General features: G+C 42.8%; 2 protein-coding genes and 2 long non-coding RNA genes across 9 annotated transcripts in view; 2 read left to right on the plus strand and 2 right to left on the minus strand.

Moving 5' to 3' along the window:
- Positions 1 to 3,172, minus strand: part of LOC118721402 — a 23,143-nt gene extending 19,971 nt beyond the window's left edge. Inside the window, exon 1 of the long non-coding RNA XR_004988728.2 lies at positions 3,163 to 3,172. This is a non-coding gene — a long non-coding RNA (uncharacterized LOC118721402). The remainder of the gene's footprint in view (positions 1 to 3,162) is intronic.
- Positions 1 to 10,938, plus strand: part of PFKFB2 (6-phosphofructo-2-kinase/fructose-2,6-biphosphatase 2) — a 26,437-nt gene extending 15,499 nt beyond the window's left edge. For 4 of the 5 annotated variants that reach the window (XM_036442333.2, XM_036442332.2, XM_036442334.2 and 1 more), the window contains exons 12-15: positions 751 to 880; positions 1,624 to 1,686; positions 1,930 to 1,994; positions 2,622 to 7,623. In XM_036442333.2, the coding sequence (XP_036298226.1) occupies positions 751 to 880; positions 1,624 to 1,686; positions 1,930 to 1,994; positions 2,622 to 2,822 (459 nt within the window). In that variant the 3' untranslated portion in view covers positions 2,823 to 7,623. Of the gene's footprint in view, positions 1 to 750; positions 881 to 1,623; positions 1,687 to 1,929; positions 1,995 to 2,621; positions 7,624 to 8,943 lie in introns of those variants that run through there. The other variant, XM_036442335.2, reaches the window with a different exon arrangement.
- Positions 1,855 to 2,760, minus strand: LOC123652540. Its single transcript, XR_006741922.1, has 3 exons — positions 2,625 to 2,760; positions 2,311 to 2,315; positions 1,855 to 1,992 (listed from the first exon to the last, which is right to left on the minus strand). It is a non-coding gene; the product is annotated as an uncharacterized LOC123652540 (long non-coding RNA).
- Positions 10,939 to 17,489: 6,551 nt separating the features above from the next.
- C4BPB (complement component 4 binding protein beta) lies at positions 17,490 to 25,575 on the plus strand. 2 transcript variants are annotated; one of them, XM_036442339.2, is made up of 7 exons: positions 17,490 to 17,769; positions 18,242 to 18,429; positions 19,310 to 19,483; positions 20,686 to 20,862; positions 23,533 to 23,626; positions 24,571 to 24,697; positions 25,365 to 25,575. In XM_036442339.2, exons 2-7 carry the CDS (start codon positions 18,372 to 18,374, stop codon positions 25,506 to 25,508), a joined length of 774 nt encoding a protein of 257 aa, XP_036298232.1. In that variant the 5' UTR covers positions 17,490 to 17,769; positions 18,242 to 18,371; the 3' UTR covers positions 25,509 to 25,575. The 2 variants fall into 2 exon arrangements, with proteins under 2 accessions (XP_036298232.1, XP_036298237.1); XM_036442344.2 differs by having other exon boundaries at positions 19,313 to 19,483.
- The last annotated feature ends 780 nt before the right edge of the window (positions 25,576 to 26,355 follow it).

A 26,355-nucleotide genomic window follows, 5' to 3' on the forward strand; every position in this document is an offset into this window, starting at 1 on the left:
CAACGGAGCCAAATATCAACAGCACGACGATTGAAATTTCTTTTGAGAGCCACATTTTTAAAACTTAAACTATAGAGGCAGGTACACTGTTATGAACTTAATTAGGGTACTCCTAAGCTGGCCTTTGCTAAAAGCTCACGGGCCCAAAGAGCCGCATGTGACTTGCGAGCCACAGTTTGCCGACCACTGCTCTAGGGGAAAGAGTAGCAAGACAAACTGTTGAGTAGGTTGTGGAGTCAACTTGATCTTTTTCACTTTATTTTTCATTCCACTCACTACATCTCACGCCCAGATATGGGCACCAAGTAGATAGACGGGCTGTGAGTGAAATCCCTATCATCTTCAGTGTTTTGGGCTGTTTCCTGGTCTAAGTGGCTCCTCAGTCTAGGGATGTGTGAGATGAAGGTAAATCAACGTATGACCGAGGCCCAGGAGGCCCCCAGGAGCCCCCTGTTGCCTTGTGCTCTGCCCGTTAATCTGGGGAAGAAAAACCCCACATGCGGGATGCAGATTTTCTCCTCTTGATATGTAGTTTCCTCAGGCTGAGTGTTGCCCTTGAAAGGTCTGAATATTCTTAGGAGCTTCCAAAGCCAGGGAGTGAGCAGGTGACATGCAGTCAGTCGCTGAAGCTCTAGGAGGAAAGCCAGCTGGGGAGGAAGGAGCCATGGCCTCTTTACTCTGGACACAGCCTCTGCCTCGGCTGCCAGCTTGCGCCGGGCCTCCTAGCAGCCTGCCCACTTCCCCCCGCAGTCGTACCAGGACCTGGTGCAGCGGCTGGAGCCTGTCATCATGGAGCTGGAGCGCCAGGGCAACGTCCTCGTCATCTCCCACCAGGCTGTCATGCGCTGCCTCCTGGCCTACTTCCTGGATAAGGGCGCAGGTGCCACTGAGGGAAGGGCTGGGAGGGGACTGGACTCAGGGGTGGCACCAGGATCCCTGGCAACTGGACCTCCCCCCTCTTTCCTTCAAATTGGAGTACATTCTTCAGGCGCCAGTGTGGGGCACCCAGCAGCCACCGAGCCAGCTGTTTGCTGAATTGATTGCTGGTCCAAAAGCCCCCAGTGGAGGGGCTGCTGCTGTGGCTGCTCAGTCCTGCTTGGCTAGAGGGCAGCCTCGAGCTAACCCTTCTGGCAGCACCAGAAGAGCGGCTGAACACTGCCAGCTTGTTCCTTTGGCTGCTAGGAGGGCGGTGTCCTAGAAGCATCTTCATCCTTAGATGTAGGACAGTTGCTGGGTGTAGCCAGAAGGAAGTGCTGCTGCCTTCTCGGACACTTCCCTTTCCGGCCTACCTGACCCTGAGCGGCTGAGAAGCTTGTGGGGGTGGGGGGGGGGGGCGCACACTCTTTCCTTCCACGGGGCCCTGTCTGCAGCACTTACTCCTGTATGGCCTGCATGGAGGGATCTAAGCCACGTAGTTGCTTGGGTGGCTTCTTTGGTGGCTGCCTTGGTAACCATCTGGGGTTTAGGGGCGGAGCTGTATAACTCCAGGTCCAGGTTAAGGGAGGAGTTGTCTAACTCCAGGTCAAGGTAAAGAGAACTCATGAGCTCCTCAGTCTCTTTCTGCCACTAGCTTGGCCTTACTCCATACTGAGAGTCTTCCTCGCCTGGTCTTTCTGCTTTCAGATGAGCTGCCGTACTTGAGGTGCCCTCTCCATACCATCTTCAGACTCACTCCTGTGGCCTATGGTAACTATGCATTTAGGAGCTGGGCAGAAGGTGGGGATTGAGGAAGGTCAGGATTTCTCTGAAGTGTGTGCAGAAGTTCAACCACATCACCCCTGTGTGCCAGGAAAGCTCTGTTTGTAAATGTATGTAGGTATCGGGGAGCACAGGCATTCTGTTCTGGTGCACTTCCCCATACGGAAACAGAGGGATCTCTCTCGGAGCTCTGCCCCCCAAAGGCCTCTTTCCTTTCCTCCGTGTTCCCAGGGTGCAAAGTGGAAACGATCAAGGTCAACGTGGAGGCCGTGAACACTCACCGCGACAAGCCAGCTGTAAGTATTTCCCATGGATGAGCTTGCAGGTGCCCTGCCACCTTGAGTCTCTGAACCTTTGGCATCAAGACACTGGGGTTGCTTTTATGGACAGAGGAAGGCAGATCCAGAGCTCACGTCCTGGGGAGTCTGCTCACTTCCAAGAGGCAGAGATGTTGGCATTACTATTTCTAGAGATTAGTACCTCTTTCATGAGTCTTGACCCTGGAACCTCCCGGAAATCCAGTTAAAAATGCAAAGTGTTTGGCTGAAGGGAAGTGCAATGCCCTCCTCTTTCTCCTTCTTTCCCCCCTTAGAAAGCGGGATCTAGCAGAACCCAACCTGTAAGGTGGGTGAAGAGGTGCAGTTTGGTTCCTAGGTTTGTCCTGATAGCCTGTTCACTCTTAAGTAAGCCCCTTCCTTTCTGTGTCCCTCTTTCCTGCTTTGGAGTTTGATGCTTAAGGAGAGTCTCCCTCTACAACCCTTTAGCTTCCTGGAGCTAGGGGACCCGCCGCCCCCAGGATTCAGGAGACTGCCTCAGGAGCAGGATAGAGGGAGCTGTTGTGGTTTATAAGCATTTATTTAACCTTCACGAGTGAGCTCTTGTCTTGGCTTTCATTTGTGTGGTGTCCCTCCGTTTCTAATCAGAACAACTTTCCCAAGAACCAAACCCCTGTAAGGATGAGAAGGAACAGCTTTACACCTCTGTCCAGTTCGAATACAATCAGGCGTCCAAGAAATTACAGTGTTGGGAGCCGGCCCCTCAAGCCCCTCAGCCCTCTCCGTGCCCTGGACATGCAAGAAGGGGCCGACCAGCCGAAGACCCAAGTCAGCATTCCGGTGGTGTAACTGTGTGTTTCCCTCCAGTCCTGGCCTCCTGCCCTTGCCACTAATCACCAACGAGTCATTTAACTTCCAGTCCCCGCCTTCCCGACCACGAACGTGAGGCCCTGTGTTGCAAACCAACCTTAGCTCTCCTGCAGTGTGAACCCTCTCCCCATCCTGGGGCAAGTTGCTTCAGATCACGTCCTCATTGCGTGGTCTGGAGGAGGAGGAAGAGGGGTGATCGCCCCTGGACTGATTAGCTTACCTGGGACTGAGGCTAAGCAGGGCCAGCACATTGGTCCTTGACAGTCTCTGGTGTCCAAAATGACTAATGTCAGTAAATTGGGGTGGAGTGGAGGGGGACACATGAAGCCCATTTTCCCTTTACCTTTGTCTCTTCAAAGTGTGCTTTACTCACAGCTCTTACCTGCCTGCTTCCTTCCCCCTCCCTCATCTCCCCATTGGATTGTCTAGTGTGATGCATGTCATTGTCACTGTAGTGTCTGACTAGGGGGGAAGGGAAGGTCAGCAAGAGAAATTTTCTCTGCGAGGGGTGGGGGGGTGGGGGGGGAGCCTTTTCTTTCTCCTCCCTTTTTCTCAAGCTGGGTCTTGCTAGGGTCAGCCTAGGCTCTAGAACATCCACAGATGCTCTGGAGCTAGGAAGTGGATGTAGGGTGAGAGCTCTTGCCTCCTTTCATGAGAAATAGCCCTAAGGTTTTGCTGCCCTGGGGAAAGCTGCCTCTGCGAGAGGGGGAAGTAGGTTGGTTTGTGTTTCTCTGGAGCCAGGCATAGGCCTTCTGGCAGCTGTGGGGTGAGGTTTAGGAGAGAGGGCGGTCCCCTGCTGCTGCAGGGCTGTCTCAGGGCAGGTCCTATCTGTTCTCCAGTGGCTCCCAGCTTCTCTGCCAGCCTCTGCCAGCCAGTGACCTCGGGGGCTGTTTAGAAGGACAGTGACCACTGATTCAGGAGTCGCCACTGATGTTTGAATTGCTCAAGTCAAAAGGCAGAGAAGAGTTCATCCAGCTGCTTATTATTTCCTAAACACTCCTTTTTAATGAAAACATCTCGAGGAGGCTTTGGGACCCTGCGGGGTCTAGGTTTTGCTGCTTGTATTTATTTCCCTATTCCGCTCTGTCACTTTATTTCTTTCTGTAGGATTAAACAAAAGATGTTTACAGCCGGGATTCTTAGCCCCTCGGTGATTTACGATGGCATGCTTCTCCCCCTGAATTTGTATGTAAAACATGAATATGTGGGCATTTTCACAAGAGATTTTTAAAAGAGAGAGATGACTCCCCATCTTGAAGTTATCAGTTTGTCTTTTAGAAGTAACCAGGGAGAACATAGTAGCTGTTTGCCCTGGGGTTGGGGGTAGAGGGGGGTTGGTGACAGAAGACCTTTTGTCAATATTCTTATCCAGGAATTGTCATTGGAACCCCCGTTAGCACTTTTGAAATGTACACATGCCTGGGTCTGTTTTAGGCTCATTGTTCACTCAGAATCTCTAGGGTTGGGGTCTGCACGTGCCTGTGGTCAAACAGCTTCCCTGTTGGTCCTGGTGTGTTCTCCAGGTTGGAGCTCCATTCTGTGAGGTTTGTTAAAGGAATACTGGGACAGTAGTTCCTTAGACAAAGCAGCAACCTAGGGATTCTGAATCTCCTGGAGCGAGATGTTTCGCAGGTCCCAGTACTAAAAGCGGGCTGCTGTGTTCTAGAGTTATTCTAGGTCCTATCCCATCTTTAACCACTTACACTGCAGGAACAAATCACTATGTAAATACATAAATGTCCTTGGCTGATCGCTGGGGATTTTAAGCACCTGGATGTAGGCACTGAGATAAAACCTGTAGGTTGAGAAAGATTATCCTCAGAGGCAGCTGACTTGTGACCTTGAGTCCTTTATTCTAATTGGAAATCTAGAACAGGACTTCACAGTGAGTTTCCTAAGGCTGCTTGCCTAGATTCTGCTTGGAATTACCTGCTCTTCCTGCTTAACCATTTGCATAATGTGTACTTAGTTCTCAATTTGTGGGGCTTTGGGCTAGGTGGAGTGGGGGTGCAGGGATACATAGAAGCAGAAGAAAAGGTGCTTGCCTTGAAGAAGGTTATATTAGAATCAGGGCATATAATTTATAATAAGTGAGCATTTGTGAAACAGGCAACACTGAGTCTGTAGGTGCGGACGCTAAAGTGGAGTACAGATTACTTGACCTTTCTCTTGTCCTTGACCATAAGCCTGACCAAGTTGGGAGGTTGGAATGCCACAGGTCACTGAGATGTTCATGAGGATGACTTCCCTGCACTACCCCCTGTGCTAGTTTGCTTCTCCCAGAAGAGGATCCTGAGGTGGTCTTAGTATTCTCAGAGAGGACACAAGAAATTAGAGCTTGACCACAGCAAGGGCTTCAGGCATTCTTCATTTTTAGAGCAAGATTTCTCCAGAGAAGGTTCAACAGGAAGAAGCCAGGAGACCTTAGGATGGAATAGAGCTACAAATTTTATTTTAGATATTTCATTTTTAAAAATAATATATTTTTATTGGTTTCAGAGAGGAAAGGAGAGGGAGTGAGAAATAACAATGATGAGAATCATTGATTGGCTGCTTCCTGCATGCCCCCCACTGGGGATCGAGCTCACAATCCAGGCATGTGTCTTGACCGGGAATCGAACCGTAATCTCCAGGTTCACTTAACCACTGAGCCTTGCCAGCGGGTGAGCTACAAATTTCAGAGAAGTCCTCTTCTATCTTTTTTCTTGTCCTCCTCTCTTGTTACTTGATTGTGTATTATTCTATGAAGAAAAGGTGGATTCGAGCATTTTTTTTTTTTTTTTTTTTTTTTTTTTTGCCGAGCCTGTCAGTTTTGTTATAGGAGTAATAAGTGAAGGATTTAGCATCTATCTATTTTTCAGTTGCAGTTGCCATTCAGTTCTATTTTCTTTTATTGCTTTAAAGCTGAAGGAGGAATTCTGTGACATACTTTAATCCTCAGATTTGAATTTAGCTGTTACTTATCTGTATTGTCTTGATTTTGTTTTGGTAAGGGGGTTGTTTTACATTCAATTGGAAATCAGAATAGGGAAGTAATTTAAAACTCTAACATTTTGTGCTAGATGGTCTTATCATTATCTCTGGGTTTTATTTTTGTTTTTTTGTTTTTGTTCTTCTTTCCCCCCAAGAAGTTAAGAGTTAGGAATACGATGTTTGTTTTCCTAGACTGAACAGTTGAGTGTTTCTGATGAGACTTTGCTGTTCCTCTTCGGAGGTCCTGGCATTTTGAAGGAACAGAAAATAGCTGTTTGGAAATAAATACATCTTAAACGGTACTTCTGTGAGCAGGAGTTCTGAGTTCCAGAGAAACTATGGATGCTTGGGGTAGTGAAAGGAGTAGGGGGGAAGTGTCTAAAAATGGAGAGAATCATATCTTACACACAGTTCATGGTCTTCTTCTAAGCTCAGAAGCCAGACTGTGTTTTCAAGAGATTTGATAAATTTACCCAGGTGTTCCAGTGTGCATTTAGACATGTTTGTGTTTTAAAATATTTTAATTTAAAAAGTTACATAACAAGTGAGTCAGGTTTAGCAGGATTGATCTCTTACTTCCTATAAAGGTGACATAGACATAAAAAGTATGTCCAGGAATTTAGTTGAGATTCATAGTGGCCAGAAGACTGTATGTAGCAGTAGCTACATCCTGACTCACTGACAGACTCTAGTGGGGTCAATATGCTGACTGATAGACTCTAGTGGAGTCTGTATGCTGACTGATTGACTGACAGACTCTAGTAGGGTCTGTATGCTGACTGACTAACAGGCTCTAATAGGATCCATATGCTGACTGACTGACTCTGGTAGGGTCTGTGTGCTGACCGGCTATACTAGGATATGTAAGCTGACTGTCTGACTGTTTTGTAACTGTACCAGTTGGGAGTATATTATTGTAGTTCTCTGTCTATTGCATGTGTCCTACAAAGAAAGGAAGTAAACACTCCACATGTGTTTTTAGGGGCAAGTTCTGTAAATTATGATTTCTAATAGACATTGCTTTTAGAGTGGCAGCCAAAGTTTCATTTTTAGAAAATGAAGGTTGTGTATCACTTGTATGACATTTTGTAAACTCAGCTAAGGAAATGTCTGCTCAAAGCCTGAAATGGTTATTCTACTTGAAGTCACCCCATTCGTTCCCCAACTTCTAGGCGGATTCCACTTTTACCACCTGTGTCTAAACCTTCTGTGTCCACAGCTTCTTTGTTATAGAATGTAGCACTCCATTGGATAATGTGGTGATGTTAGTCTGCCATGCATTTGGCGCTTATTCATAACCTAATAAATAAAAATGCAAAGGTAATTTTACTTTAAAAATTTTAAGAGGTGGCAAAGTATTCTTAGTAAGCCTTTCATTGGGTCTCTATGACTGATATTTACCTATTCAATGTTTTGTTTCTGAATTGCTTATGTACATTTTTAAAATTGTTTTGAATTAACTAGATCAACTCATTCTGATATGGTAATGGTTTTGCTATGGCAAAAGCAAAGGACTGATCACTAACTGTGCCCAGGTTGGGAATAGGCTAAGTACTATTGGGTTGAATGGGAATGGACTGGAATGGGAACCCAAGCAATAGAATTATCCTGCTGATTTCCTAGGCACAGCTCTGTTGAAAGAAAGAATGTAAGTCCTTAACAGCATTCTGATTTAATCTGGTGACACTGATATCAAAATATGCCACTCAGATCCACAGAAGGTGTGTATAACTGTACTTGAAATGTGTTTTGTGTGTGTGTGTGTGTGCAGAATGGGTAAATAAAATTGTTAAGTAACTTGAACCTATCAGAAGGCTCCTGGGTTTTTTGTTTTGTATTTTGGGTTGTGTTTTCTACCCATTCATCCCTTCTCCCCCACTGCCCCCACCCCAAGCTTCCCCAAGCTTTGCCTCACACTGCCCAGTGATTGAACCCCAGACCGGCCAAAGCCAGTTCCTAGTGACTAGAGTCCTTGGTGTAGGCATGGCTCTCTTCCACCACCTTCTGGGGAAGATGGGAAGGACATCATGCAAGGCACATGAATTTCTGTAGGAGCTGTGTGTACTTTTTGAGAATGACCTCTACAAGAATTACCTGTTACCTTTGACTTCCATTAACAACATATAACTCACTATTTATTGTAAAGAAAAAAAAAACCCTTAAAGATCTCTTAGAATTTAGTGGGCTGTTCCTTCTAAATCATGACCTGCCTGTTTCTAAAGAGGTTATAGCCAGTGAGATAAACCAGCGTTAGCTTCTGGGACGGGAAAATATGGGTGAATTGTATCACCATTGCCATGCCTTATTCCTCTTACTCTAATGGAGAGTGGGAGGGGAAAATACAGGTGAATTGTATCACCATTGCCATGCCTTATTCCTGTTACTCTAACGCAGTGTTTCCCAAACTTCTCTCATGATGAGAATCACCTGGTGGAGTTGTTAAAATACAGATTCCTGAATCCCAACTAAGAAGTGCTAAACTAGAATTTTTGGGAACATATAGGTAAAATTGTATACTTAACTTAGTGCTCTGCCTTAGAATCTTAATCTTTGTCTTAACAGGATTACCTAGTGATTCCCAGGCACACTTAACATTTGAGAAGCACTGCTCTAAAGGGAAGGATCTCTCCCAAGTTAAAACATTAAATCCCAGTTTAGGGGAAGAGGTTGATTTCTGCTCTGAAGTCATCAGTCAATTTCAGAATGGGTTGGTTGGGATAACTGCGATGGCAGAGACCCTCCTCCGAAGCCAAGTAGCCCCCCGACTGCAGTGTCACCCTCTCGGCATGCTCTCCTGGCTGGTGGAGCCTACCTGCTCTCCTTGTACTACAGGGTTCCCGCCAGCTTCTGCCTCATTTCCTGGCTATGTAGCTTATGGATTGCCTGGTCCAACCTGGCACAAGGAGGGTCTGTTTTTCTGGGAAAGAGGCCCATGCCTGTGCCACTGGAGTCTGCCTGGCTCCCAGGAGTAGAGGGGGATGTGCAAGCACACCAGTGTCTGTGCGCATGTCTGTGTGCAGATGGGGTGTGGGCGGTGGGGAAGCAGTGCAGGGACTCTGCTCTGCTTTTCTTGATTTGCCAGCTTGCTGGTGTAATTGCTTTGTTTCTCTTCCTCTCTGGCTCCCAGGCAAAGACCTCGCTGGCCGTGCCTAGACGCTCCTCTCCGGCCTCCCTCCTGGTGTTCTCCTGATCGAGAAGCTGAGTCCAGGCCTCCCTGGGGGACTGGGATCTGCTGGAAAACTTGGATGTCGGCACCACCAGGGCTTGATCAAGAAGCAAAGCGGGGATTGAACGTTGGGCACCCCCAAAATGGGGCCTGGAAAAGCATCACCACATTTCTCCCCCTCATGCCCAATGGGAATATCGGTTACACTGAAAAACTTAACTTCTTTGTGCCTCCAAACATTAACAGCCTGAACTGGTTAGTTATTATTATTTTTTTATGATCTCTTTGCTGCATTTGGCCCAAGTTGGCCAATCTTGCTGTGTTTTGGTATCTAGCACCCTACCTGTGACTGTCTCTAGCTAGCTATTTTTTTGTGTGTGTGTGAGGTGCAAATACACCTCTCAGATTTCATTGTTTCCAGGTGAGAGGGTTGAACCCCAGTAAGTCTTTTCTGTCATGTATGAGCCGGTCTCCCATCCTATCCAGGTGAGCAGGATTGGAGTACAATTTACAAAGGTTAGCATTCACTGTTTTTTTTTTCTTCACATGGGAAACAGACAAATTCCCCAGGTGACTGGAGGGTATGTGAGTAATGTAGTCCCAGAAACGTCTCTCCTGTGATGATGGAAGAGTGGTGTCTACAGCAACCTTTTCCTTTTAGAGAAGTTTTGCTGGTTCCAGGCTCCTCGAGGGCAGGATCTGACTGCAAGGCTCCCCCAAACGGGTGCCTGTCTACTAGGCTCTCCTCTGTAGCTGCTGTGTTTTCTGTCTGATGCTGCGTGCCTCTCAGGGCTGAAGAGAAAGAAAAAAAAAAAAATAGGGTGCCAATTCTGTCACATGAAGAACTAAAGAAGACTCCTTGGGAATCAACTCCACCAGGGAGTTCTTTTGATTTCAAAACAGATACCCTTCTTTGGGGTTTGTCACCATGACATGGTCCCTGCAGAAAGCTGTGGCCGTGACTTTAAGAGCAGCTGGTTTTCTGACTCCCGCCTCTTAGCTAGTTGTCTCTATTTTGGTCTACCTGTCTCATGTAAAACATGGGAGGTGCAGGGGAACCAAGCCCTTAGTCCGTTGGTTTCCCTTAAAGATAAGCCAGATAATTACCCCTGGTTAGTGATTATCAAATATGCAAACATGTCTCTGTAGATATCGATGTCACTTCCTGAAGGAGGATGACAGCTCCAAAGAATATTATATCTTACACTCAAACTCATTGCTTCCCCCCCCCCCCACCCCAAGAATGAAACGTTTTTATGCTTTTGCATTTTTGTTTTCTTTTGACTCCAATGCCCACTTGCTGGGCAAGAGGGTGAGTAGCAAGGAAAGTAATGAAATGTAGCTTTTTTTCAAATGGTTCTTTTATACTGTGGTTGACACGGGGCCGTTACCGAAGATACGATGAGCTGAGCTGCAGGCAGTTCAGCACCAGCACCTAAGAGGTGCTTTTATATGCATGAAGCTGCCTTCAGAGAGGCTCCTGACTCTGCTCTGCAGCAGGTGATTTTCATCTCGCTGCTTGGAGCATGTTCTACTGTACTAATTGTGTTCTTGGGATGCAGGTGTCTTTCTGCATCTATATACACTGTCTTTTGATGACCAGATAATTTATTTATTCATCCATGTAAGGTATTTTTTAAGTCCCCATAGTAGTGTTTGCATGTATATATTTAATCAAAATGTATGGTCATCTGTGTTGTCATTTTTTTTTTTTTTTTTTTTGGTCGAAATTGAGGTCCTTGGAGTATTCAAGTCTATTGTTCATAGTATTATCTTAAGTTAAATTTCTAGAATATAGATATCTGTCTTCTGTAAAAGGCTAATAACTATTTTAAAGCACAGTGGATTTCTTTGAATACTGTTTTGCTCATCAGTTTTTACCTATGAATCAAGAGATGCATTTCTCTGCACAAAAGTTGATCTCCTTGATCAATAAAATCATGCTGAAATATGTAATATGTATTGCTTTTGTAATAAATACAATAAAAGTTATTTTAAATTAAAAATGCAATTTTTGAAATCACACACAAAAGAAGATAACATTAGATACATTATGCATACACAAAATATTAATAACATTGTGCAAAATGTGTTTGAAACTAGCTTCTTTAAAATTATCCTTAAATTATTAGATTGTGTATATATTTCCAACTGATGGTTTTAATTGGTGACTCCTGCCTTTATCAAGTTCATTAGCTTTTCAAAAATGATATCAGTGGGATCATTACAGTCATGCATTATTGACTTCTAAAGCTTTATTAATTTATTTAACATATTTAATGATCACTTATTGGTTGCCATGCAATGGTAATAAGAAGTCTTTGTCCTCTTTCTAGGGTTTATGATTGGAAAGGAAAAAGTGAACAGCAGTTCTGTAACTCAGCCCTCCCTATGGGGGATGCCTTCCCTCATAAATAACCTTGACCAAAACCATTATTAGGTAATAGTTATGTAAATGTTTATGATAAAGGGACTTTGGACACTCTCATTAGCATCAGTAGCAAAAGATAAAGTGAAATGTTCGTTATAAGAATATAGTCCTAGGCATCTGATAGAATGAGAACTAGTTATCAGTTCTCCAAGTGCAATTGAGAGGCAATGATTATAAGTATTGCTAAATGTACTGAGCTTTAGCAGTATATCTGGAGGAGTAACAATAATGAAGGTGTCAAGGATGTAATTTCCTTAGTTCTCTAAGCACATTTGGAGGTGTTTTCTTATTCACCAACCAGTTTGTAGAAGGCTGGGAGGCTCTGGCTACACTAACCCTGTTTTACAAATAGGTAAACACCCTTTTTGAGTGGCTCACCTCAACACTGATTGAGTTTTTTTCAAAGCCCATACCTCAGAACAAGGTAAATCATATTTGTAGCAATGAGGGCTCGACAAACATAACATACTACTATTTTTAAATGTAGCTGGAAACTTAACCAATATATCAGGATTAGAAAATGACTATTCAGTGAGTTACCCAACGATGGCCATTATTTGCTTGATTTCTGTAGCCTTAATTATTACATCATGTTGTAAACCTTTCCGGGGTCTTCACTAAGGACTCACTGTGAGAAGAATCAACCTTCAAGCTCAGTAGCTTGTCCTGGTTGGTGACAAACTTATTGGCACTTCCTGTGGCAGTTGGGCTGTCACCTACTACTAAGGTCTCAAGGTATCCAATCTACATTCTTTGTCTTGAACTCACTTGAAAATTTGGCAAAAGCCAAGGGCTCTCTCCAGAAAAAGGTAGACACATGTAAGTTTTTCATTCCATTTATGGAGCTCAGGACCTCCTCAAACCCATCCCTGTGCATCAAGGTAGGAAACAGGAGCGAGATAACACACCACATACACACACACACACACACACACACCACCTCCCTTTCTTTGACATGAAAAAAATAACATCCATTTTATATTAACATTTTTTAAGCAGAGGAGGAGAATATATGAAATACTCATATTTTTGTTTTTACTGGACATTGTGGAATATTTAAGAATTTGAGTGGGTTGTAATCATGGAGAGTAATATTAAAAAAACACGATATATTTATTGATTTTTAGAGAGAGAGAAAAAGAGACAGACATAAAGAGAGAGAAACAGAGAAACATCAATTGGTTGCCTCCAGACCACATCTCAACAGGGGGTGGAACTGGCAACCTAGGTATGTGCCCTCACCAGGAATCGAACCCACAGCTTTTTGGTGTAAGGTTAGCCATTAGACAACTGAGCTATCCAGCCAGGGCAATGCTTTCTTTTTCTTAAAAACTTCAAGGCACTGTCTTCTTTTATTCTCATTGAGCCCATGCCAGCTATATTACTTTCATCATTACGGGCAGAACTTCCTCCTGAATTCCCAAAGGCATTTACATATCCTTTTTGGTTGTATGCAATACCTTACCCATGAAACCAGGTCAGATTCTAGAGGTGAATTTGTCCTTGCAATGAAGGGAAATAATTTCAGAAACAGAGGGGCCCTTGGGAAGCAGCATTCCAAATCTAACGAAGCCTAGTCTCAAATAGTGCAACGCCCTTCACCACCACCCTGCCCACTTTCAGGAAGTAAATTGTTGATCCACATGAGTTTTCTTCATTATTGATCTGTTTACATTATTCTTTACATTCAGTTTTCACTTCCTAAGATCTCTCCTTTCTCATTCATTTCATTGCCTTTTTACAATTGATAGATGGGATGTGAAACAGTCTCTAGGCATGATTTAATAAGGTTTATTTAACATTCTTTTCCACATTTAAATTTCTGGCCCTAACTGTTTTGGCTCAATTGATAGAGCATCAGCCTGCAGACCGAAAGGTCCCAGGTTCGATTCTGGTCAAGGGCATGTACCCTGGTTGCGGGCACAGGAGGCAGCTGATCGATGTTGCTCTCTCATCAATGTTTCTAACTCTCTATCCCTCTCCCTTCCTCTCTGTAAAAAATCAATAAAAAGTATATTTAAATTTCTGAATTATTTTAATCAATCCATGGTTTGATCCTAATTTTCTGCATTCATCAGTGTTTCAGAGGAAAGGTGGTTTCAGTGGAGGGTATCAGCAAACCCAAAGTGCTAGCACCTTCTGTCTGACAGAAGATTACCGTCACCTACAGTGAAGTTCGGAGATAAGCAGTGTGAGACTAGAATGGAGCTCCCTCAATCAACGAGGATCCAGGTCCTTCTGACATGTTAACGCATCATCCTCAAAGTGTGTTAGAGTCCATCTCTTCTGCAATATAGCTACTCAAACTATGGAAACTGGGTCTATACTATATTCCAATTGGCAGAAAGGAACAAAAAAGATACACCAACTTATGTTAAAAATATTTTCTAAGTGTTGCATATAACATTTATGCTCACACCCCATTGTCCAAGACAAGACAGGCTGGATTTTTTTTTATTTTTATTAAATTCCAGGTGGTCTTGTGCCAGCAATAAATATGAGGTTTAATTACTAAAGAAGAAGGTTGAAATAGATATTGATAAGGGTTAGCTATCTGGTAGTAGGGACTTTTCAGCAAGTCCTAAAAGATAACAAGGTGAGCAGTAGTCTGTAATTATGCTGCTATCATTTAAAAGACGGTTTGTTTCATTCATCAAATCTGATCTTGCCATAGTGCATGGCAGTCTTTACTCACAACCAAAGCAAACTCTACAATATTTCGTGAACAGTGAGACTTTTTGAAAATTTATATTAGTTTTATTATATAATCTGCATACAGGCTACTTTTCTGGTCCAGATTTTTCTTCGTGAGGCATTCAAGAAATATCAACTCAATAAACAGAAACTAATTGGAGAAGCAATTTGAATACTTTGTGAATTGACTTGACAAATGCAAAAGTGGATGCACTCATAACATAGTGTAGAACTTCATATATATATTTATTGAATTTTTACAGTGAGGAAGGGAGAGGGGTAGAGAGTTAGAAACATCAATGAGAGAGAAACATTGGTCAGCTGCCTCCTGCACACAGTGCCAGCAACCAAGGTACATGCCCTTGACTGGAATCAAACCTGGGACCCTTCAGTCCACAAGCTCTATCCACCAAGTCAAACTGGTTAAGGCAGCGTAGAACTTCTTAAAACCTTCTCCCAGTTCTCTCAAAATCTGACATACGCACACGCACACGCACGCACGCACGCACGCACCAGAGCATGTATGTACGCCCCTGTTGAACTCCCCACAACCTTTCCCCTAGCCTAGGCATAGTTGGCTTTTGTTTTTCTACCCTTCCTCATTCCCCTGATCTCTTCCAGTAATTACTGCCTGCCCCTTCTTTATAAAGCTATCAAACCGTCTGAGTACAATTCTACACCTGACCTATTGCCTTCCAGAAAACAATTTAGATTAGATTAAATTGTTCTTGAAGTTCAAAGGTCTAGAAGAGCCTATAATGCTTATTTGTTAATTTATATGATCTTGAATACATAATAAAACATATAATTCTATAACCCCTCATATGTAATCGCAAAATCTAAATAGCTTTAGAAACAAAGATTTCTTCTAGTTTATTTGTCAAGCAAAACCTGACCTTAACTTTATGAGAGCATTTATAGCCTCTATATCCCACTTAGTATAAATATTTTTATACTTCATGGAGAAATATTAGTAAAACAATATTATAAGCAATATAGTACCTTTCTGAAGCCCTAATAATTCTGAATCTGAAGTAAACCATTGAGATGGAGAATTATTTGCAATTATTCCCTGTGGCAGTGCTCTATTTTATGCTCATATTTATGTAGGGATAGACAAAATTTACTTCCACTTTTTAAAATTATTTGCTTTTCAAACACAATATATATTAGGTACTGTGAAATATGCATGCCTCAAGAAGTTGAACATGTGGTATGTTAAGAAAAATTACTCAGAACTTGGAATTAGGCAACAGGGATCACTGGAGAAATTTTTCAGTGGATTACTAAGTACGGTCTAGCAGACCTTCTCTGGGGATTATAATTTCCCCAGAAATTACACAGGGGTGTGCAATTATGTTTCATTTTCTACTAAACTAGGTCTTTTGTTTTACAACTATAAAAAGTAGAGGTCAATTTGTAGACAATGGATCAGAATGCAAGTGATTCTTTTTCTGAGACTAACGCAATGATTCTGATCACAGCAAAGCAAATGAATTTTGTCCAGTAAATTCACTTCCATCAATTAGAAAAGCTGATTCCAAATATTAGTTTGTTGCCCTGTCTAAGATTAACCAGTTTTGCATCTATTGGAAAAGTGAATTCAGAATGCCTTTTCCTGACTGACTACATTAACCCCTGTTCCTCAAATTCTTCTTTGAACTATGTATAGCATCTTAATGGTCCCTCATTAACTGAGATGAGTAAAATCTCTGTCACATACTCTTTTTATGTTTACATACCAGGTCAAACTAATTGGAGAAGCAAATTGAATATTTTTGTGAATTTGACAAAGGCCAAAGTGAATGCATTCACAACATAGTGTAGAACTTCTTAAAACCATCTCCCAATTTCTCAAAATCTTACACACATGCACCAGAGCATGTTCACCCTTTGTTGAAACTCCCCACAACCCTTCCCCTAGCCTAGGCATGGCTGGTTTTTGTTTTCCTACCCTTTCCCATTCACTCGATCTCTTCCAGTAATTACTGCCTGCCCATTCTTTATAAAGCAATAAAGCCAGTCTGAGTACAATTCTGCACCTGACCTATTGCCCTAGTTTTCCAGAAAACAATTTAGATTAGATTAAATTGTTCTTAACGTTCAAAGGCCTAGAACTGTGGTCGGCAATCTATGGCTTGAGAGCCACCTGCAGCTCTTTGGCCCCTTGAGTATGGCTCTTCCACAAAATACCATGGCCTGGGCGAGTCTATTTTGAAGAAGTGGCACTAGAAGAAGTTTAAGTTTAAAATATTTGGCTCTCAAAAGAAATTTCAATCATTGTGCTGTTGATATTTGCTCTGTTAACTAATGAGTTTGCCGACCACTGGTCTACAAGAACCTGTTATGCTTATCTATACTAATAAGAGAGTAATATGCTAATTAGACCAGGAGACCTTCTGGATAAAGCCATGGTGGCAGGGACAAGGCATAGATTGTTAGGAGCAATCAGGCCAGCAGGGGAGAGCAATCAGGCCAGCAGGGGAGATCAGGTTGTCAGGGGAGGGCAGTTAGGGGGATCAGGCTGTCAGGGGAGGGCAGTCAGGGGGATCAGGCTGGCAGGAGAGGGCAGTTGGGGACGATCAGGCAGGCAGGCAAAGGCAGTTAGGGGTGATCAGGCAGGCAGGCAGATGAGTGGTTAGGAGCTGCTGTTCCAGATTGTGAGAGGGTGCAGTCTGGGCTGAGGGAAATTCATGTGTCCCCCCACCCTACACGTGCACAAATTTTGTGCACTGGGCCACTAGTTCATCAATAAGCATTATGAATGTTATTAACCATGGAAGATTATACTTTAAAAGGTGTTTGCTCTCATGCCAAAACCGGTTTGGCTCAGTGGATAGAGCGTCGGCCTGCGGACTGAAAGGTCCCAGGTTTGATTCCAGTCAAGGGCATGTACCCTGGTTGTGGGCACATCCCCAGTAGGGGGTGTGCAAGAGGCAGCTGATTGATGATTCTCATTTATGTTTCTAACTCTGTATCGCTCTCTCTTCCTCTCTGTAAAAAATAAAAAAAAATAAAAAAGGTGTTTGCTCCCTAGCAACTCACATATTGACCAAAGATAAGCTATGGAAAACCTATAAGGCAGTTAAGTATACATTAAGTGAAAAATATAAATGATCAGTGTGGATTGGCAAATATTAGTTTGTTGATAATATCTGTATCTATCCTTTTGTTCATCGGTTTATTAGTCAGGTTTCTGGATGACTATGTATAGCATAGTCATTGATTCCGCATCGCTTTCCATTTACTTGGCAGGCAATTCTGCTTTGCATTCTGGAGTGCAGAGGAAGGGAACACACCAACTAGGCCCACTCCCTGTCCCGGAGTTGTTAACAGTTAACACGGGAGAAAGATATGAGCAAGTCATTTCAAAGTAATGCAAACCCATGGAGGAGAGAATGAAATTTGAGACCTTACTGTGTCCCTTAGACTTTATCTTTATTACAATTTTTTATACTATTTTTTTAAACCTAAAATTGTGTAGGAATTTTACTCCTATTTTACCCTGGCACATAACCACCAGCGAATTGTTGTAACAGGCAAGGAGCTATGAGAGCCCCAGCACTAGTTTCCCTGCAGGACTTTGGAGTTCTTCTCAGGTTTGGCATCCAGCAGGACCAGCTCCTTGCTGGGAAGCCATGAATCGGGAAGATCAGAGACAGGTAAGGGTGATTGACTTCCCTGCGCACTCTGTCTTCAGCACGCTCACAGCCTGGGCAGAGCTGGTTATTTGAGAAAAGGGGGATGAGGTAGTGCCCAGAGTTGGGTTTTATCTGGAAAAGCATCAGCGATTGGCACCCCTTTCTCCACCAGCAGCGCTGGACAGAGTTGCAGAAGGTGGACTTTAAACATGGGCAAATATTGACAGAGGTGAAGGTCACGGCAAGACCCTGTCGCCCACGTCTGTCATGGAAGGATAAGCCTGCACTTCAAAAAGACTGGTCAGCTGGATTTGCATGACCAGAACCCAAGCAACTTCTGAAACTGAGTTTTAAAACTGGCAGTTCTTTTTCCATCCCTTTATGTTCTTGCAAAGTCTTTTCTGTAGCAACTTCACCCAGCTGTTTTTAATTTCCTGTTTACAAATTCTCCCTCCCCCCCCCCCCGCCCCCTTTTTTTTTGCATTTTTTCCAGGGAGGAGAAATCAATACAAACCTGTTCTCTAGGAGGGAGGTGGTTGGTTGGTCTGATCTTGAGCGGTGTTAGATGACCTGTTTTGATCCAAACCAGGCATCCAGGCCTGAGTCAAGCAATTGATCACAAGATGTTTTTCCCGGTTGTGTGCTCTCTTGTGGTTGTGTGGCTGATTTCTGGCTCAGATGGTACGTATGCTTTGCTTAAGCTCAGTTTTCAAGGCACTTGATGTCAGTTTGTGGGTTGAGAGGCATTCTGTCTAGGATTCTAATGACATTAAAATCAATGAAATGTATGGGTCGCATTGAAAAATCTCAGGTTGCTTGGCTGTATTCTCTGTACTCCATAGGGGCTTAGTCAACATTGACTCTGAGTCTGCTCTGTAAGTGGGCGGCTACCTGCTTGCTTACCCCTTCTGTTGAAGGAGCAAAACCAGCATCCGTTTCAGTGGTCTTATATAAACTCCAGCAGTGCCTTTTGGAAAGGGGATTGCTTTTTTTTTTTCCCCCTCATTTTTTTATTAAGGTATTATATGTGTACATACCTTACCAATCTCTCTCCCCCCCCCCCCCCCCCGCACTCCCATATATGCTCTCCCTCCCCAGAGTTTTGCGTCCATTGGTTATGCCTATGTGCATTCATACAAGTCCTTTGCTTGATCTCTTATCTCCCCCATATCTCCCTACCCTCCCTGCTGTAATTTTGACAGTCTGTTTCTTTACTGTCTCTGTATCTATTCTTTTGTTCATCGGTTTATAATGTTCCTTATTCTCCATAAATGAGTGAGGTCATGTGGTATTTTTCTTTCATCGACTGGCTTATTTCACTCAGCATAATGTTCTCCAAGGGAATTGCTTCTTTGGGAGTGGATAACGTGCGGCTGAATTTGAGTGAAATTCCGGTTAACCTGAATCCCAGGATGTGGATGTACATTAACATGGAAGATTACAAGGAATCAGAATCAATAAGCCAGCAAAAAGAGAGTCAATGGGGGAGGAAGGGGGGCTTGACTGAGGGCTTCCTCACCACACCTGACGTGCCAGTGAGTCCGTTTCCTTTTTCCACCAGCACAGAGCTGTCCGGAACTTCCCTCCGTGGACTATAGCATAGTTGTTGCGAAGGAGGCGGAAGGACGCGTCCTGGGGACCTACACGTGCATGCAGGGCTACCACCTGGAAGGAGAGAGCACTTTGTTTTGCAACGCCTCTGAGGGGTGGAATGCCCCTACACCCAGGTGCCGCTGTAAGTTGGATCTTTCTGCTTCTTTGTCCATCTTGCCAACCCCCTGTATCCTTTCACCATTCTACTCCAGTAGCTCCTGTTCAAACGTGGTAAGGCAAGAATTCCAACTCCTAGGAATCCATTTTTAAAGCACCCTAGTGGCGGGACTTCTTTTAGGCGGCACATGATCAGCTCCGCATAGACTCAACCACCCTCCAAAAAGGAAAGACTTTCCACCAAATAGTAAAATGACTTTTTTTTTTTTTTGGGGGGGGGAGGTTGTGAGGGCCTGTTAAATGTTTAATATCATGCTGATTTGCAGTTTTTATATTATAAAGATTTTAAACGTATTGAAGGCATAGTTATCACCCAGCTTCAACAAGTATCAATCAGCACACGACTGATTTTTTTCCTCCTACAATGCTGCTTTGCGTTATTATTACTTGGAGGTAGTAATCTGCCATATCATTTTTCTTCATTCACCCTATAACTTTGAAATGAGAAAAATTTATGTCGTTAATTTATAAATGTGATAACTGAGATCCACGTGACTTGCTCACGCTCTCAAAACTCACTTTATGGTGTCTGTAGAGATGGAGGAAAAGTCGTCCGTGTTCTCTTTATTAGTACTACGTTTAGGAATAGTTGGATCGATTCTCCTTTATTCCCAAGGTGAAGAACATCAGCATGTTAACCTTTTACTCATATGACCAAATTCACATCTCTCTGCATTCTCTCCTGTTTTTACACTCGAGAAAACAAAATGAAGTAAAAAAAAAATAATAATAAATAAAAAAAAAAGGGCAGTATCCATGTATATTTGGCTGGATAAATAAGAAGGAAACACTTGCCTCAAACACAGGCTCAAGGATTTTGAGCAATGCTTTACATAACAGGATGAGGAGCTTGCCATTGGCAATTTCCAGTTTGATGCTTAACTATTTTTATTAAGCTCAAGTGCCTATTTTCACTCTTGTCCAAAACCAAGACCTTTTCACTCTTGGTCATGTACAGGAATGACAATGACAAGAGTGACCCTCAGGCCAATCCAGTCTTCTCTCACCCTGATTGATACCATTTGGTATCACGTACTAGTCCCTACTAAGAGAGTGCAGTTTTAGCTCGAATTTCTTGTTTTCTCAGTGACGCGCCGGGAGGTCTAGGGTCTGCTGTGGTGGGTTTCATCCTGGCCCTTTCAGGTCACTGCCTCTTTTCTTCTGCAGTGGGCCACTGTCCCGACCCTATGCTGCTGGATGGCAAGTTTAGTTTCCAGTGGCCTGTGAAAATGAGAGACAGAATCACGTTCCGATGCAATGAGCACTACATCCTCAAAGGCAGCAACTGGAGCCAGTGCCATGAGGACCACACCTGGGTGCCTCCCTTTCCCATCTGCAAAAGCAGTAAGTTCAATAGAAACACATGCAAATCCCAAAGATGTCGATCAACATTGGCCGCCAGGCGCTCGCCACATCCATTGGATGACTTCCTCTCTTGTGTATCTGGGGAGGGTTTAGGATCTAACAGACAGCCAAGAAACACTGGGAGGCCCTAGCCTGTTTTGCTCAGTGGATAGAGCATCGGCCTGCAGACTCAAGGGTCCCAGGTTCGATTCCAGTCAAGGGCATGTACTTTGGAGTGTGCAGGAGGCAGCTGATTGATGTTTCTCTCTCATCGATGTTTCTAACTCTCTACCCTTTTCCCTTCCTCTCTGTAAAAATCAGTAAAAATATATTTTTAAAAAGAGAGAAAGAAACATGGGAGCTCAAGGAGCTGGGCCTCAGCTCCAGGTGGCATATTCCAGTGAAATGAGCAGCATTCAGACAGTGAACAACGCTTTTTTATTTTCTTGAGTAGGATTCCCGTCCACTAGGTCTAGCACAGGGCAACTTGGAACATCTGACTTTTTAAAAAATATATATATATTTTATTGATTTCAGAGAGCAAGGGAGAGGAAGGGAGAGGGAGAGAGAGATAGAAACATCAATGATGAGAATTACCGATGGGCTGCCTCCTGCATGCCCTCCTACCTGGGATCAAGCTAGCAACCTGGGCGTGTGCCCTTGATCAGAATTGAACCTAGGACCCTTCAGTCCACATGCCTGATGCTCTAGCCACTAAGCCAAACTGGTTTGGGTCATCTGACTATTTTTTAAATTTTTATTTCAAGATACTGGAAATTTTTATTTAAAAAATACACAAAAACAGGGGAAAAGGCCATTACTTATAGTAAAATAAGAGTTGAAAGTACCTTTTATTATTTTATTATATGGAATAAGAGTTGAATGTACCTCCTCTATCATTGTAATTCACAGTTCTCAAAGGCAGTTAGCTGGATGTATTTATTTCATGATTTTTTCCCTTTAATTTATGCAGGTATTTTAAATAAACAAATGCAGTGGTTCCTGTCATAGCTCCAGAATGCAGGATTTCTGTCTTTTTGTTTTAGTTCATCGCCCAATTCTGAGGGAAGCTCCCTCAGTCCCTGAATAAAGCAGACTCTTTTCTGTTTAGGCCCAAGATCCAAATCATCTCCTTCATTTCAAAACCGTACTCTTAAAAGTCACCAGAAAACCCTATCTAAACTTGAGTTTCTTAAGTCATTGAAATTTTTTTTTTCTTTTCTCTATAAAACCTTTGAACTCAGTTTTTGATCTTTTTAAAAAATATATATTTTATTGATTTTTTTACAGAGAGGAAGGAAGAGGGATAGGGAGTTAAAAACATCGATGAGAGAGAAATATCAATCAGCTGCCTCCTGCACAGTCCCCACTTGGGATATGCCTGCAACCAAGGTACATGCCCTTGACTGGAATCAAACCCGGGACCCTTCAGTCCACGGGCTGATGCTCTATCCACTTAACAGTTATTTATTAACTGCTCAAGTAATGTATCTCTGTTGTAAAAAAATATTTCAGAAAATAAAAAGAGAAAAATGTAATTACCTACAGGCTGACCACCCAGGGATCGCAGAGTACTTTGATATATAATTTTCAGACATTGTTGTTCATAGATGTTTGTATAGGATGGTGTTTTACAAAAATTATATTATTGTATACATACTCTTTGATGTCTTGCTGTTTGTACTCAGCTATTTGGGCTGAAGACCTTTATAGACCTTTTTGTTTCAGTAAACATACACCTGTGTAATTATTCTTGATTTAGCCTTTAATCTTGATCAACATGTTTAGACTTAACCTCAGAGCTGAAAGCATAATATCATTTCACCTGCTCATTGTATAGGTTTAGGAAGAAAGCCAAGAGAGATGAAATGGCTTCGTTAGTGCCATGCAGTTACTGGAAGAGCCAGAACTAAAACTCACAACATCTAGTACCTCCTCCAGCTCTCTTTCTACAATTCTCAACCTTAATGATCCATGCTTTGTTCTCCTTTAAAAAAAATTTTTTTATTGATTTTTTATAGAGAGGAAGAGAGAGGGATAGAGAGTTAGAAACATCGACAAGAGAGAAACATTGATCAGCTGCCTCCTGCACACCCCAATCTGGGGATGTGCCCGCAACCAAGGTACATGTCCTTGACTGGAATCAAACCCGTGACCCTCCAGCCCACGGGTGACACTCTATCCACTGAGACTAACTGGTTTCCGATGTTCTCCTTTTTTTTTTTTTTTTTTTTTTTTTTTTTTTTTTATGAAGCTCTCATATTGTATAACTCTGTCCCTTGGGGATATCAGTCTCTATTTGAACTCACACTATTGATTTCCTGTTTCAGAGTTTACTTCTTCAATTTCGGTTTGTGGGCTAAATTTTCTTTTCTTATATACTGACAATTAGCATCTCGACCACTTAACCACCTTTCCTTGAGCTCCTGCCAATCAGGAAAGTCCTCTCAAGTCTCTAGTGACTCAGGATGAGCCCAGGGAGGGGGTCTTTCCCATGGACAGATATGATTTTGAGCAGAAGAAAATGAATGGAGAACATATATGTCCCTAGATGTCACATGTACTGCTATGATGATGGTAGGTGCTGGCATGGACAATTACATGTAGGGGGTGTTGTTAATTGAGCATAACTGAACTTCAGAACTGTCTCTCCTATTGTCCTGCCCCCAGGAGACTGTGGCCCTCCTGGGAACCTAACTCATGGCTATTATGAAGGAGCAGATTTCAACTCAGGATCTACCATTACTTACCACTGTGAAGACAGGTAAGAGGAAAGCTTGCCCATTGACTAGTAGTGTTCTTTTTAGGAATGACCCAGTCTGTCTCAAAACTAGTCCCCTGATTTCCTACTGCTCAGGATTCCGAGCTCATTCTAATTCTGAGAGTGGCCTTAGTCCATTTCCAGCTACACCCAATCCCTAGAAGACAGACAAACCTTCCTATTTATCCTAATTAAAGCATCATCTTTTTTTTTTCCTATTAGGTAAGACAAAATAGATATTATAAATGTATTTTTTCCCCCTAAGGAACCTCTGAACAAAAAATTCAAGGAAATACAGAACACACGGAACTGCAGAAATAGAGAGATTTAGAATATAGGTCCTTAAAATACCCTAAAGTCTAGCCTTAATTTAGACTGCCTGGTCACCCACCTTACAGATCGCCTCGCATTTTCTTTTCCTTGCTCCTTCTTATTGACTCGGGGTTGTGTGCCTTCACTAGCATTTCAATCTCATTATGTACCTCCAGCAAACTTTGCAGTCAATTCTCGTGTGTTTTTTTTTTTTAATTTTTAATTTTATTTTTTTCTGATTAAAAGTTGCAGCCTCTTTTCAGCCAGTTCACTAAGATGCATTTGAAGGCTGTCTCTAGCTTTCTGCTCCTTTTTAGAGCCTAGATGACAGATGCTTATTTAAAGCTCTTCCCCTCACCTCCCTTTCAAAAACTGTATGTATAAATGCACATATTCAGAATTTCTCACTTCTTGTTTTATGGGTTGACTCATCCGTTGGGCTCTCCACACTCCAGGGGGCAGTTGTACTTGAGTACTACCTTGTAATACGGAGAGCATGCCTTATGGGTACAGGGCAGAGAGGTGGGTTCTGTCACAACCAGAAATACCGAAATACAGCAACACAAAACCAGCCTTAGATGCCCAGTTCAGAAGGTGAAAGGCTAAGCGTTGTGGCCATTCTAATTTCTGTTCAGGTACCGCTTAGTGGGCACACCGGAGCAGCGATGCATTGATGGGGAATGGAGCGGGGCACCTCCGGTCTGTGAACTGACCCCAGAAGCTCCCAAACCAGCCCCACAGACTGCGCATGAGAAGGCACTGGTGAGTAGTAGGCTCTTGTCTGTCTTGTTCACAGCTGGATCTTCAGGGCTTGGCATTGCTCTTAGTACATGCTTAGTAAATATCTGATCAATTTGGGATGATTTTGAATGGGTTGGCCTTGACCTGATTGTGGAATGGGGGCACGTAATCTATTATCTCACATTTTTATTTATGGTAGTTCCCATTTGCCACCCGATGAGGCACTGTTAGTAGGTGTCATTGTTTCGTGTACTTTGTAGAGCAAGGCACCTAAGCTCATGTCTATAATATTTTTATTGATTTCAGAGAGGAAGGGAGCGAGAGAGAGAAACATCAATGATGAGAGAAAATCATTGATCAGCTGCCTTCTGCATGCCCTTTACTGGGGATTGAGCCAGCAACTCAGGCATATGCCCTTAACTGGAATTGAACCTGGGACTCTTCAGTCTGCAGACCAACGCTCTATCTACTGAGCTAAGGTGACAACTCAATTTTCATTGAGACTCCTCTTTTAGTTTATATTTACTACTGGGATAATAGTAAGTATATTTGAGCATCATGTTTAAGATTCACATCCCTATGTAAATTGGCCTGGTTCTAAGCCCCATTCACATACTCACTATCTTCAGAATATCGAGCTGGCTCTCCATTCTTAAGTTGTCATTTACAAAAAATTTTCTTTCTTCAGCTTGCCTTTCAAGAGAGTGAGGAACTTTGCAAAGCTGTAGAGAACTTTATGCAAAGATTAAAGGAAAATGGCACAACAATGGAAGAGCTAAAACGTTCTCTGGAAAGAAAGAAAGCTGAGTTGGAGGCAAAAATATTGTCCTGACATTGTAGCTGAGTTGACTGGGTAATGTCAATACACCTATAAATAAAGTTTCCTCTTGGTTCTGAAATTGGTTTCAGAATTTTCTCTCATTGGACTGAAAAGCAACTTCATAGTAATCAACTGCAGTTGTATGATGGACCGTGTGTGAGTGTGTGTGTGTGTGTGTGTGTGTGTGTGTTTTGTGTGTGTGTGTGTGTGTGTGTGTGTATGTGTGTGTATGTTTGAATGTGGAAGGACCAAGTGTGATGGTTGTCTATTTAAGACAAGAATTAGCAACACCATTAATGGGGAGAAAAAGATTTGATTTCCTGTATACCAGGAAAATCAAAAGCTCAGATCATAACTAAGAGTGTGCCTCATATTAATATGAGACAGGAACGATGCAGCCAAAATTAACCTCAAGTGAACCAAAATTATGAGGTAAAAATTAACCATTTATTTTGGGGAAACAGGCTCAAAACAGTTATATCTTCAAATGGGCCATTGAGGAATAAGTAGAATTAGGATCCAAACTCTCTCCTGGGTTTTGCCCCTATATCCTATTTATGAAACCAGGTTTCCAAATCTTCCACAGTACGTAAGATTGCTCATGACCTTTTGGATGAAACCCATCCTGCACGGTAAATGTGAGATGGTGCATCACAAGCGAATATATTCTTTTATTTTTTTGAGACCAGAAGACACAACAATCCCAATGGTTTCCTGTCAAGATGTTATACTGAGCTGATATCACAAGCTTCTTCCATCCCCCACTCTGCCCTCTGTTTAAGACAGATAGGAAATGTGAGTAAAGTACAAGCAAAATACATAAGAGAGCTTGAAATAATGGAAAATCTATAGGAGAAAT

Source organism: Pipistrellus kuhlii, unplaced genomic scaffold (assembly GCF_014108245.1).
Source record: "Pipistrellus kuhlii isolate mPipKuh1 unplaced genomic scaffold, mPipKuh1.p scaffold_m20_p_18, whole genome shotgun sequence".
NCBI lineage: Eukaryota > Metazoa > Chordata > Mammalia > Chiroptera > Vespertilionidae > Pipistrellus > Pipistrellus kuhlii.